General features: G+C 36.0%; 1 protein-coding gene across 5 annotated transcripts in view; it reads right to left on the reverse strand.

The window, feature by feature from the left end:
• The window catches only part of COL21A1 (collagen type XXI alpha 1 chain), a 97,310-nt gene that overhangs the window by 41,299 nt on the left and 42,722 nt on the right, over nucleotides 1–13,289 (reverse strand). For all 5 annotated transcript variants that reach the window (XM_032104674.1, XM_032104673.1, XM_032104676.1 and 2 more), the window contains 6 exons: nucleotides 7,087–7,140; nucleotides 6,114–6,167; nucleotides 3,571–3,624; nucleotides 2,663–2,716; nucleotides 1,099–1,152; nucleotides 967–1,020 (listed from right to left, as the gene is read on the reverse strand). In XM_032104674.1, coding sequence (XP_031960565.1) covers nucleotides 967–1,020; nucleotides 1,099–1,152; nucleotides 2,663–2,716; nucleotides 3,571–3,624; nucleotides 6,114–6,167; nucleotides 7,087–7,140 — 324 coding nt within the window. The remainder of the gene's footprint in view (nucleotides 1–966; nucleotides 1,021–1,098; nucleotides 1,153–2,662; nucleotides 2,717–3,570; nucleotides 3,625–6,113; nucleotides 6,168–7,086; nucleotides 7,141–13,289) is intronic.

A 13,289-nucleotide genomic window follows, 5' to 3' on the forward strand; every position in this document is an offset into this window, starting at 1 on the left:
GATCCACCTCATTGACAGCTGCTGCCTGGAATGTTTCAGGTCTCTCACAGGTCTTATGTCATATCTCCCTGCTGCAGCAGATGTCATGGATATCCCCAGCTGCATCCCCAACTGCTCTACACAAGCATGGTCACAAAATGGAAGACCCGGATCTCCAAATACAGCAATATGAATTTAGACAAATGCACTCAGAAGTACACTTGCACTTTTGGACACTGGAGGAACATTAATCTTGAGCAGCCCTAGATAATTTCATTATTACTAAAAAACAATCTTATAGGAACAAACCTGCTGTTGAAAAACTTCTTCAGATCAATTCAATTGAGCATTAACATCAGATATTATTAAAATCTTTTCCCTGTGAACTTAAAACTGATACCGCTAAAGTCGATGTTTTCACAAATCAGAACAGTGCAAACAACAACTTGGCAAGCAAAACATCCAGTGAGCTCACAGACTGCAGTACATTATAGAAATACCAGATCCTGTTTTCTTTTTTACAGTAGACACATACCTAGTTGACTTGAAAAACTGTTCTACGTTAAATACAAACAGCACTGCATAGTGAAGAGAATACAAACACAAACATTAATCCAATACCGAAGGTACTTCCCCCTAATTTTCCTGCAGCTCCCTTCAAAAGCAATTACATTCTCCAGTGTATGCTTGTATATAAACCTCTTTAACAGAATCACAGGGTTAGGGAAATACAAAAGGATAAGGGAGATAAAGTGTAATAGTCATCTCTAATGATCACTAACACACTCTTAATAAAAGCTTTGCTTCTGCTCACAGAACAATTGAAAACAATGAAGTCTGTTTATTACTGCAGTAATCTTCCACATCTCCCAGTAACAACGTTATTTTAATTTCCAGTAATTCTCCACAGAATAAACTGAGTATGTTTACGCCAGAGCAATGCTACTGAGGATTTTTATCAAGATATTAATATACATTTCTACATACCTTGAAGCCAGGACTGCCTGGTAATCCATCTTTCCCATTTCTACCAGGATCTCCCTGTGGCAACATTTAACAGTAATCAGTAGGTGAATTAACAAGGAAAAGCTAATGACGAATCATCTTCAGAAAACTTACAGATCGCCCAGGCATTCCTGGAAACCCTGTATCACCCTTCTCTCCTTTTGAACCCTGAGAAAAACAGCAAGCGAAAAGTAAGTAGTGCTCAATGTTTATGCGGCAAATTCAATATATTTAACCAATAAATCATGTATGTTATTTCTTATTTTGAAAATGTACAGAAGATCTGTTTCTTAACACAGGCAGTTGTCAATTAATAACTACGACCCCATTACATAAACAAAAATATGCTTCAAATTATAGAAATGCTAACACAGACCCTCTTCCAAATTGCTTAAAACTCTAGACTAAACATATAAAGAAAATATAAGGACAGGTGAAAATTTAGCTGTAAACACTGGACGGCCAAAATATACTCTCAGCTTTATATAAATTACAGATTAAAACATCTCTCTTCCCATCTACTATCAGCCTCACTCCTTTCATGTGGTCCTCTCCTCACTCCCCTAACTCTTCTCCCTTTCTCTTGTTTGGTTATATGTACATCTGTATTAAAAAACAGACCTCTTTGCAATATAAATATTACATATGCCCCATATATGGTGTGTTACCCCATAGACATATTTACAAAAAATAGATGCATTTTGTGCTATGTGAAAATGAATTGCACCAATCCACAAACAGAATGAAGACAGTTCCCAAAGCATCCAAATAAGAAGAGCGTGTTTGATATTACTAAATATAAATACATCCAGTAAAACCAGTGAACATTTTTTCTGAGCTGTAAATGAAGAATTACGTCCTCTGTGAATACATGTTATAAAAATATGAATTATGTTGTCTGGGGCTCCCTTGCCCAGGGTCCCAGCAGGGGTGCAGGGGCTCCGTGAGGAGAGGCTGGGCTGCCCCAGCCGGACACAGCCGGTTCCAGCTGGATCCAACCACCCACCGCAGGGCGCGGCTGAGCCCACGGCCGGGGCGGTGCTGCAGAATGTGTTTAAGAAGGGACAGAAACATGACACCAATAAAGTAAGGAAAGAGGAGAAAAGTGACAGCTCTGCAGACACCAAGAAGAGGGTCCTGGAGCAGAGATTCCCCTGTAGCCTTTGGAGGGGGCCATGGTGGAGCTGTGGTAGCAAGGTGCCGCCCATGGAGACTCCATGCAAGACTGGGTTTGCCCTGAAGGCCTGCGGCTCTTGGGAAGGACTTGCACTGGAGCAGCCGAGGAGTGTGAGGAGGAAGAGCAGGGAGAAGCTCTTAAAGACTGCCCAACCTTGCTCCCTATTTCCTATCCCATGAAGAAGGGAAGTTGAGCCTGGGAAATGGCTGGGTGAAGGAGAAGGGGATTTAGTTGTTTGGGGTTTTCTTTCCTCACTATCCAAACGTATTTTAGTTGTTAATAAATTAAATTAATTTTCCCCAAGTAGCCTGTGACAGTAACTGGCAGGTGATATCTCTTATCTGGACCCACAAGCTTTTCCATCTTATTTTCTCTCTCGTACTATTGAGAAGGGAGATTGAGAGAAGTGCTTGGGGGTTTGCACCTGGCAGCCAGTCAAGGTCACCCCATCACAAATACCAACAGCATTTTGCTTTAATTTGTGATTATAAAGTCACTTGCCTTTTTTCCATATACTCCTGGCACTCCTTGATCTCCTTTAGGGCCTCTTTCTCCCTAAACAAAATGTATGTGAGCAAGTTAATTTTTAAAATAGAAGTAGTTACATAAAGATATATATATATACATACATATATAAAGTATACATGTGTAGCAGACACAAAGGCGGCAAAGAGTTCCATGTGATATAAAAGATATGCTCAAGACTTAAATGCAAATCCTGAATTTGCCCAGCTTTCCCAGAGGAGAAGGCCAGAATGTCCAACACTGATAGTGAGATGATCCACAGCTTGCAGGGTTGATGCTTCTACTTTTTATAGAAGGCACTTTGTGATTCTCATTGCTTCAGTATAGGCAGGAACCTAAGGGAAAATTCAGCTCCTTGAAAAGGGCTGGACTTTCCTGAAGACCTTATTTGAAGAGTTAAAAACACAAATTTGGAAAAACTAAGAGGTAAATTCAGTTGAGTACTAAAATAAATGAGAAAAAAATACGGGGAAAATTGTTTTGGGGAATACACACATAAACTAAACTCACTGTGATAGACCAGAACTGTCCTTCAAAGTAATGTCACTCAAGCAGAATGACAAGAAAATCATGTAATTGTTTTTATTTTTTAAAAACATTATTTGTGATGAAGAATCCTGTAAGTAGTAGTAAAATCGAATTAATATAAAATCCCATAGAGCAAAAAAGAAATGAAATAATAGGTATTTCTATTGTTTGATATCTATGTAATGAAGTCCCATGGCATGTATCTTCCCTGAATAACACCTTCATATCTATTCATTTTGAGAAATTCATCAAATGCTCTGAAATAGTATTGTATATAGACTTGTTTTCCCTTTAAATTAAACTACAGGGCAAGCTGAAACCCAGGAATATTGTAACAAGAAATATTTAACTTCAACCTTTGGTGCTGGCATCCCATGTAATCCAGGAAAACCAGGTAGTCCACTATCACCCTGAAATAGCAAACATATTTTAAGTCTTTGTATCAAAATAGTGGTAATATACTATAATAACATTCATATTCTTGTGATCAACAAATAGTGGAAAGATGCAATATATCACTGTATCACCTTCTTAACATTGGTATGATGACTGATAAGAGATGTTTGAACTTTAAACAAAATTCATTACATAAAAGAAAAAGCTTAATCACTAAATTTTAGACTAAATTTACTGTAATCTTTTAGTAAGTCTTATGGAGGTTCAAAAGCAGCAATTTAGTTTTAAAAGATGAAAAAAACCTGAAAATCTCTGTAGGAGCTATGATAATTCCACCATCCCTTCCTAATTCCCAAAGATTAAGGAAATTTCCTAGATCTGGAATGGCTTTGCTTCTACCTCTTACTGAAAATATCGAAGACCTACTGACCTTATGAAATTTCTTACCAGCTTACTCTGGATGAGTGAAGTATTAAAAAATAAAATACTAAGTACCTTCTCTAAAAAAGAAACAAAATTAAATCAAAATACACTTAGAAATGGCAATTTGACAAATGAGATCTCATTTCAGTGTAAGAAAGAATCCACTTTGGTAAAAGCAGTTGGCAATTGAAAAGACAAGGCAAAATATCAGTTCTTTTTATTGTTCTCAGAGGTGTCAGATATCAGGAATTCCAAACTTTTGCTGTTGGTACTGAAATTTAACTGACAATTTGTCTGCAAGTTCCCTTGAGCAATAACAACAAAACCCTAAATTACAACTTGCCGCTACTTGACTTGAAACAATAAAAGCAATCCTAGTTGCTTGTTTCAGTAGACAAGATCTACTTCACATGAGAAAACAGCTAATCACAAAATCATTTTTGGACAATCAGAATGTTTTCTTCCTGTTAATATCTACTTTTATATTGAACAATATATTTTTATTTGTTTAATATGTTTCAGTCATATAGGAGGAATAGTAAACTATGCTTAGAAAGTTATTTCATATAATATTTCAAATTCTAAGACAAGGGTTAAACCAGGACATGTCTCAGTGCTGTTTATCAAAGCCATTCATGCCTAAGCAGATTTGGAGAGGCCTGTCATATATTTGCAGTAGGCAGGAACATGACCACAGGAATGATAGTGGGTTAATGCTATCACAATCTCTCTCAACAAATAAATATTAAAAGCGGACAATGGAATGGAGTTCAAAAATCAGCAAAGGTTATAAAATTAACACTTCACGCATGCATTGCTTCTTAATGAAAAAGAATGGAGTCTCCATTTCTGCTCAGAAGTGGTGGTTCAATTATTGGATAAACTAAAACATTTGGAAATTGAAACAGTTTTAAATCAGCTACTAGAGAAACTTTACAAGTAATGTGGTGAAATAAAGAGATGAAAATTTGGGCTGAATTTCCAGGAAAAAAATTCTAACGGCAAGACCTATTTTACAATGGAAATGTTCTCTAAAACACTGGCGGAAGCCCTATTTCTTGGCACATTTTAAACAAGGCTAGACTGAGCAATAGGAAATATTCTGTCACAACCCTGCACTGCCAGGCAATTAGAGTTTTTCACCACCAGCATTTTAACTTCTACACATGGCCCAATACTGACTGATCTACTAGATTAACCTCTAAAAGCAATTAGATTGAGATGAATAAAGCACAGAACATGTAAGCAATTTTTCAGCTCTAACTATGAATTTGAGAATTCTGCTGAACAGTGATGAATTTAAGGACCTGCTTATTGGGAACTGTAGAAGGAAATTCTAAGATCTGTTGGGAAAACGAATGCTTGTTTTACAGAAAGGGCTTTGAAGTTTTAATAAACCAAAACCAAAATAATTGTCATCACAATCAGCTTAGAACTTTTTCTAAATGTAGGGCAGAAAAGTGAGAGAAGGGTGGACACAGATAATTACATATCAATGACACTTGCCAGTACCCAATGGGCAGTTTATTCACTGTGTATGCAGAAGATTCAGAGTCAAGTTTATCCTGATTACCAGAATGGAGCTACATATAAGGTTCCACATCTGTCTATAGCTCCAAGCTACTGGCTACACCTCAGCTAGAATCTTTCACAAAAAGTTTTGGTTCCAATTAGTGAGTGTTTCCTGATAAAAAGTGCCATCCAGGAATTCCTACCTAGGTTATCAGGATACTCACTTAAAGAGAAAAAGGACAAAAAGAGTTAAAAAGAAACCATTCTGACAGATGTCTGTATTGTGCTTTCAGGTACCCATACTTAGATACACTTCCTAAATATATGTTATTCAGTGCAATAAAGTTGTTACTGGCAGTGCTAAAGCCTATATAAACTTTATTAAATAAAACAGACCAGATTCAGAGTTTAAATTTAGGATTCTTAGTCTTTCCTTATTATCCTTTTAGTAAACAATTCTCACAGAACACTCATGTAAAAATACTGATACTGTTTCCTTTCCAACCAACAATTATAAAAGGTAAGAATAAAATCCTTTTATCTATTATTCTTGTTTGGGTTCTTTTACCTTTGCCCCATCTTTTCCTGGTTCTCCCTTGATACCTGGCAAGCCACGAGGTCCCTAGATTGAGAAAGAAATTAACGCCAGCTCAAATACAAATACAATCTGATACATAATGAGACACATAAATGTAACACAACATGGGCCAGAGACCCAATGTGTCAGCTGCCTGATTCCAACTTTTTGGTAACTGGACACAAAAGCAGAACTAAGTGCAATGTGTACCCAGCATGGATGAACATGGCACACTGTCATAACCCATGACTGAGGAACACCGAAACAATTTTTTGCTCTAACCAAGGACCACACCAGGAAAAAAGGAATGTCACACAGCCTGTACTAGCCCAGAGATGTCCCTTTCAATTCTCTGTCAGACAGCCTTCATGTATGCCGTGTTGCAGGCTTGCTCTTGGCCCCAGCATGCTCTCAGATACTTAATTCAACAAATGAGTAAATTCTTGACTGTCATTCAGAGTGGATCATGCCAAAAGTAAAATACAGCACAGGTTTCCAATAACTGTCTCAGTAAGGACTACTAAATTAATACAACAATGAAAAATAATTCTCCTCCATCACTCTGGGCTTTATCTGAAACCTTGTTTTGAACATGTGAATTGTGGGCAATCCATCACCATGACAAGACTTCAGATCACTGCTAGTGATTCACAGAAAAATTGAAGGAACTACTGTTTGGCTTCTGGTTCAAGACAAAAACGTCTAAGCTGCAGATGAGTCCATCTTCTAGAGGCCTTACCTAGCACTGTTTAGATTTGCAGTCTAATTGTCAGCCTACCTTCAAATCCAAAGCCATATGAATTTCAAAGCAATTCACCCAAGGACGGCCTCTGATGTCATTACACCCCTTGAGCCCTTTCCATTCCCCACACCTCAACTCTCAATGACAAACAAGAGATATTGAGAGAGACCTGGCAGGATTTTTCTCAGATATTCAAATTCTAGGAATGAAATAGAAACTTACTTGAATCCCTGGAGTTCCTGGGATACCTGGAGTTCCTGCTGATCCCTGGTATCCCTAAGGAAAAGAACCAAAACTTGTGACTTTTCAAAAGCAACAAACACAAATTTCCAAACACCCATTTAAAGAAAAATCAATCCTCCTGCTTACTAGAGAACTTTTGTCAGAAACCATAATTTTAGGTCACAGATTTTAGCAACTGCTATCACAATTGTACATTTGGGATTTAGATTTCAGCTTTCAAAAGCTTTCATATCAGCAGCTGAAGTTCTCAGCCTCCATCCTTTAGCTAAAATCAGTTATTTTAGAATTGTTACACAAAAGCATAACAAACATATTGTTTTATTTTCCACTGGGAAAAAAAAAATTAATCCACATACGTAGACACATTTTTTTCTCTCTCTCTTAAGAAAAATAGCTGAAACGTGTCAGGACTTTTAAAGGCTTATATCCAGTTACAGAAATAAGTTTTAACAAACAAGGTATGTTCTAATACATTATGCAGCTAGTTTTATAATATCTCTAAATAATAAAAATTCCATTCTTGATACTAAGCACTTAGCTATGAACTTGAAGGTATATAACAGTCTATACAAATAAAAAAAAATTGAATGACTGGGACTACAAAAAGAAATACTAAATAATTCATGAGTTGAAAAGAGAATTTCAGGAATGCTTTACTAGAAATCAACAGTGGCAGAACAAGAGAACCTTTACAGAATCCAAAATATATGTCTATGTTTTGATAGATTTGATTCAACTTGTACAGCAAAGACAGCCAGTTTTCATGCAAAATTAACAAGGACTTTAAAGAATCCTTTAAGAGAGGCAAGTTACTGAAGAATAAGAATTTTACATAGCTCATTTGAAAACATGTCCTTGCAGTGGACAAAATGAGCTACCCAAGAGGATTTTTTTGAGAAAACATATAAAACAAGAAGAGATTTCTGAGGCTATTTGATTTAGACACGTCAACAGGCAGACAAAACTAAATTTGATAAATCCCATTAAATGGGCTATCCAATTTCAAACACCCAGAATTTGATCTTGATTTTAACTGAGAGAAGTAATAATCCTATTTCCAAATGGGTTTCAATCTTAAAATCTTAGCACCAAATTTCCTGGGGTGATTTCCACACTGGTAAAAAGGAGCTAATAGAACCTTTTCAATACAAGGGAGACAATGTGTTTGTCTGATTTCTTCTTTAAATCAGTCAGAGCTTCCTAGGAATAATAAACAGAGCTAAAATTATTTGCTGGGTTAGATACAAGAGAGTCCTTGCAGTGCCCTCTTCCCAAAAGACATTTGAGCAGTTGCCCGATGAGCCAGCTGGTAATGTTTAATACAGAAGTAAACAGAATTCTAGGTCTCTGTCATACATGGATCCTTTATCAAGCATTCTACTTTTAGCGCTCAAGGCAGTTCTAGCAAAATCAGCTTTAACTGTAAATGGTATAGTATTCCCAGAGTGCATATAGGCCTCCTGGGTAGCTGAAACAATTCACCAAATCCAAAAATGCCTCTGAAAGTTTATCTACTTTTTTCTTCTAAAAAACAGAAAACAAACAAACAAAAAGTATGACTTTCTGTAGGATATACTTCTATACAAATAAAACTTCATTTCATAATTTAGATCTCTGTAATGCAATTTCCTCTCTCCCTCTAACTGAGCAGGGGAAGAAGTAGAAGAGGACAATTTCCTGGATGAACTGAATTTCAAAATCTCAAGATGAATGGAGGACAGCAAAAGAGTTTTCAGCTTACAAAACTGCACATTTAGCTCAGGGCTAAATATTGTAATTTCAATATTGTGATTTCAATACAAATCAAACACAATGTCAATGCGTTCTTTTAATGGAAAGTTGGAAGAGAGAAGACTCAAAAGGAAATTCACAGAAAGTCACAAAAATTAGAATCACTATCTGGTACAAAGAACACAGCAATTGTTCAGGCAAGTTAAATAAAAATAAAATATAATTTCAAAAAAACAGATTTCATAAAAACTGAGTATATATTTGTATCACTACTCCTTTTGCAGTATGGATTATGGATCATGAATCTACATGCTAGTGCCTACATGTTTTTTGCACTAAAGTCAGATCAAATCCTCTTTCCCTAGTCACAAAGCCCTCAGTAGGAGTACCTGGGTGGCATACATACATAAACTGCAAGAACAGCAATGCCATAGCTGCCATTTTATGTAAAAGGGACAGAAGGGAAAATTCCCTTTTCAACTGATGAGTTCAGGACTGAAGGTGTTCTTTCAAATAGGATGAACACACTAAATTTGCCACCAAAAATAATAGTTTTTATCTGGGCTTGGTATTCTCTCATGAACATTTCCAAAGACACACAAATAGCATGAGAAGTATTATAGTTACCTCTGAATTTGACACTCAGTTTATAATCCAGTTGCCTAAATATAGGCAGCTCCTGCCATTTGAGATTCTTAAGATACCCACCCAGTGTTAGCAGACAGTGGCACAAAATATTTGGGAGGCATTAATTGTCTTGCAGCATGGGCAACACAAAATACCTTACAGCATAAAAATCCCATATCTTTTGCGGTATATGTTAAGTACCTGTTGACTATTATGAGAATTTAGACACCCTGGGTCTCTGTACCCATTTAAATATTAAATGTATGTGTCTTAACGTGAATCCTTCCTGTAATGTTTCATCAACCTTGTCAGTCAGCACTACTCCACAGGACAATGTTTATATTCTTATTCATTATTTTACATCAGTTCATCTGAAATCAGGATTATACAAAATTTCTGTCTCCGTTTACTGTTGTGAGAACAGTACTGATCATCTTCTAGTTCCTGAAAGTCCTTAAAAGGAAAGTGATAAATAGCAGGACTTTGAGGTTAGTTTTGTCCCAGACTGCTGGGCATTTAAAAAAATCACAGATAAAATGAAACTTTGGAATTTAAAGAAAAAGGCAATAATTTAAAAATAATTCAAAGGAAAAAAATTTGAAACACACTTCTTAGGTCAAAGAACTTACATAAAGGCCACAAAAAAATAGCAATACTGTCATCATCCTTACTGGAAAAAGAAACTTAGTTTGCCTGTAAGGGAAAAAATTGAGCAAGAAGGACATGTGACAAGTACTAATTCAGAGAACTCTGGGTGCAATAGCAGAGGAAACCTCAGAAGTATATCTGCAATGCATTTGCACACCTAAAGGACAAAAGTTCAGACAGCATTCGTAGGCATATCCCATCTGGTAAGACAAAATAAAAATAAAAATAGAGGCTGTATGGATAAGGCAATGACAACTGCACTGCATACTCCCTTAATGAAAAGCTTTTGGAGACAATGAGCAACATAAACAACAAAGGTATGAACACAGGATTACTTGGGAAAGACAAAGGGAGAAGTAAGCAAGCTTACTTCTTGGGCTGGGAAGGAACCAAGGATCAACAGTAACAGTCTAAAGATATTCAAGAACTGTAAACTCTAATTAAAAATAACTCTTTAGGGTGATGTAACCAAGCATGATGGAATTCAACTGCAAAAGGAAAATTTAACTTGGTGTTAGGAAAACACCCTGAAAAGTCTGCAGACCTCTTGTGCAAGTTTCTTGCAGAAAATCTTTAAAGCACAATTATCTAAAGCATTATAAGACACGTCTTCAAACTCTTTTCATAAAATACATTACATCTTAAAGAACAGAAATTGTTGTAACTATGCAGACATGTAACCATGTTTATTATTTCTGCATTCATTGCACTTTCCTCCATTAGCTACTCCATCATCTGCCAAGGCCTTCATAACTCAGAGCCCCTAGCAGTGTATTTTCCCTAAACACAATGTTCTCAAATAGCACAGAGGAAAAAACAGTCCATCAAAATCATTAAATAAAAGGTCATAAATCCAGCTTAAAAAGTTCCCAAGCTTCAGGCTGTTGGGAGATTCAACGATGTACCAAGGGAGTCTAATTCCTGCTCACTGCTCAGATGTTCATCCTTATCATACATAACCTCTGCCTTTGGCATCTGCTGCAGGTAGTGATGTGGTCTTTTGTCTGAACTCTATAGCTGTCCCTGCAGCACAAGCCAGCCTCAGGCATCGCTCAAATTTCAGATTTGTAGGTCTCAGGGAAGCCATTACATGACTGGATTAGAACAGAGCAAAAAGATTTCCTCTAACAATAACAAGGCCACAGTGTTACTGAGGAGTATGTCTTTTCCTGGAACTGAGAGCAGCATTTCACAGCTGAATTATCAACTCTGACTATGAAAGTTTTCTGAACAAAGTAGCTGCGGAGTTTATAACAACTTAAATCCCAGGCAAACCACCCAATAGCACAGGAAATTCTATATATACGTGAAACTATTATCCATTTTCATTCCAAAAGTATTGTTGAAATAGTTCATCATTGCTATTATAGTTATGTATACATCATAAAAGATTTGGCCTTTAGTTGGTCACTAAATATTAAACTCTAGGTAACACAGCTGTAATAATGTTCTATAATACTTCAAAAAATATATTGGAATGATCAGAAATTACTTATTATGTGAGGCTTTTGATACCTTATGAACTCTGTATCTGCATGTATCAGTAAAGTCAGTCTCACCAGATTTCTTTTTTTAAATTGCTTGGTTTTTTTCTCATTTCTTATTTCATTTTCTTGTACATACTATAACAACAAGGCAAATTGATCCAAACTTTCATGGATGAAACTAGATGGAATACTAGAAAATTGTCCAGATTTGCCAGCTCCATGGTTCTAAGTTCAAAATTGACAAATGAGTGGGGTTTTTAAATTTCTGTCAGCAGACTGATAACCTATCACCTCTATTACCCACAAGTGATCACTGCACAGATTCTGATAACTTATTTTTCCCCTTAACTTGAGTTTTTCCCCAGTACAAAAAAGGCATCCTTTGAAATAAAAAATGGCTTTGTGACCACACAGTCAGGCTGCTGAGTGCTTCTAGGGCCAGTAATCCCTCCAGCTGCTTCTTTCTGATTAATAATGTTCATTAAAATGAGTTCCATTTGAGATTCAAATACTGTTTTTATCCTTGCACTTATTTATCAGTGCTTTTCTCTTGACTAGACAATTTATTAATTTCAGGTTCTGAATTACATTTTTGATTGAAAAAAATGTATTTTCATTACTTATGCTTCTCACTTTCATTCTTTTTTACAGTTCTTTTAATTGATCTTTTCTGTATTTATCAGAAGACAAACAGAGGTGGCAATTAAGGGGAAAAAACAAAGATACTCTAAACAAAACTAATAAAAATAAGATTTAAGAAATGATTGAAAATAAGTCATCTTTATGTTCACTTCCCCAATTATTAGAGCAAACAATTTTACTGGATAAGACCAGGTAAACAACTATGTTCTGGTAAGACTGAAGATACTAATAGGAATTTTTTTCAACTTTTCTGGACTGAAACTAACTTTAAGTATTAAAATAATATAGCCAGCCCACAAACAGCAAACTAAATTTTATTAGATGTTTTACTCTAAAGCTCAGTTTCATATAGTAATATAAATGCATGCCTAAAATCTTTCTCAGAGGAAGAAACATTTTGTTGACCAGTTATACTGTTCCAAGAAAATTAATAACAGATAGGCAAACTGGAATGACTTTAGAGAAGAACATAAAAATGTGTTTGGGAACAGAAAAGACTGACTTTGCAGGAAAAGCTTTTCATGCAAAAGCCATTTGATTAAACAAGTCTGACTACACAACTACCTGTAAGCCTATCGTGCTGTCTGAATTAAAAGCTTGTTTCTCAGAGTTCCCCGGGACATAAAACTAAAAAGATTCATATGAGCAAAGTTTCCCCAAACAAAAAAAAATCACTGACAGCACAGAAAATGTGCTAGTTGTATTAGCAAATACAAAAGTAAAATAGAAAGAAAAAGACAGAGAGGGCAATCTTGTTTTCCTGCACAGTGAATCTAAAGGGTCTCTCACCATTCACGGCTAAAAAGCCACCTGGAATGCACCCAAGAATATACTGTAAGGAAAAATAATGCATTGGCCAGAGCTGCAGATGATCTAATTGGTTTGCAATTATGTCTTTACAAAGAACAAGTGCAAAAACTACAACTGATATTTCAGAAACATTAGTCAGTTAATAAAGCTATAAGATTTAACTGCAAGCACTTCAAATATCATAAGTTCTTCAGCAAAGTGATACAATTTCTCCTTTAGTGGGGCTTCTTGATTCAC

Source organism: Corvus moneduloides, chromosome 3, assembly GCF_009650955.1.
Source record: "Corvus moneduloides isolate bCorMon1 chromosome 3, bCorMon1.pri, whole genome shotgun sequence".
Taxonomy (NCBI): Eukaryota; Metazoa; Chordata; class Aves; order Passeriformes; family Corvidae; genus Corvus; species Corvus moneduloides.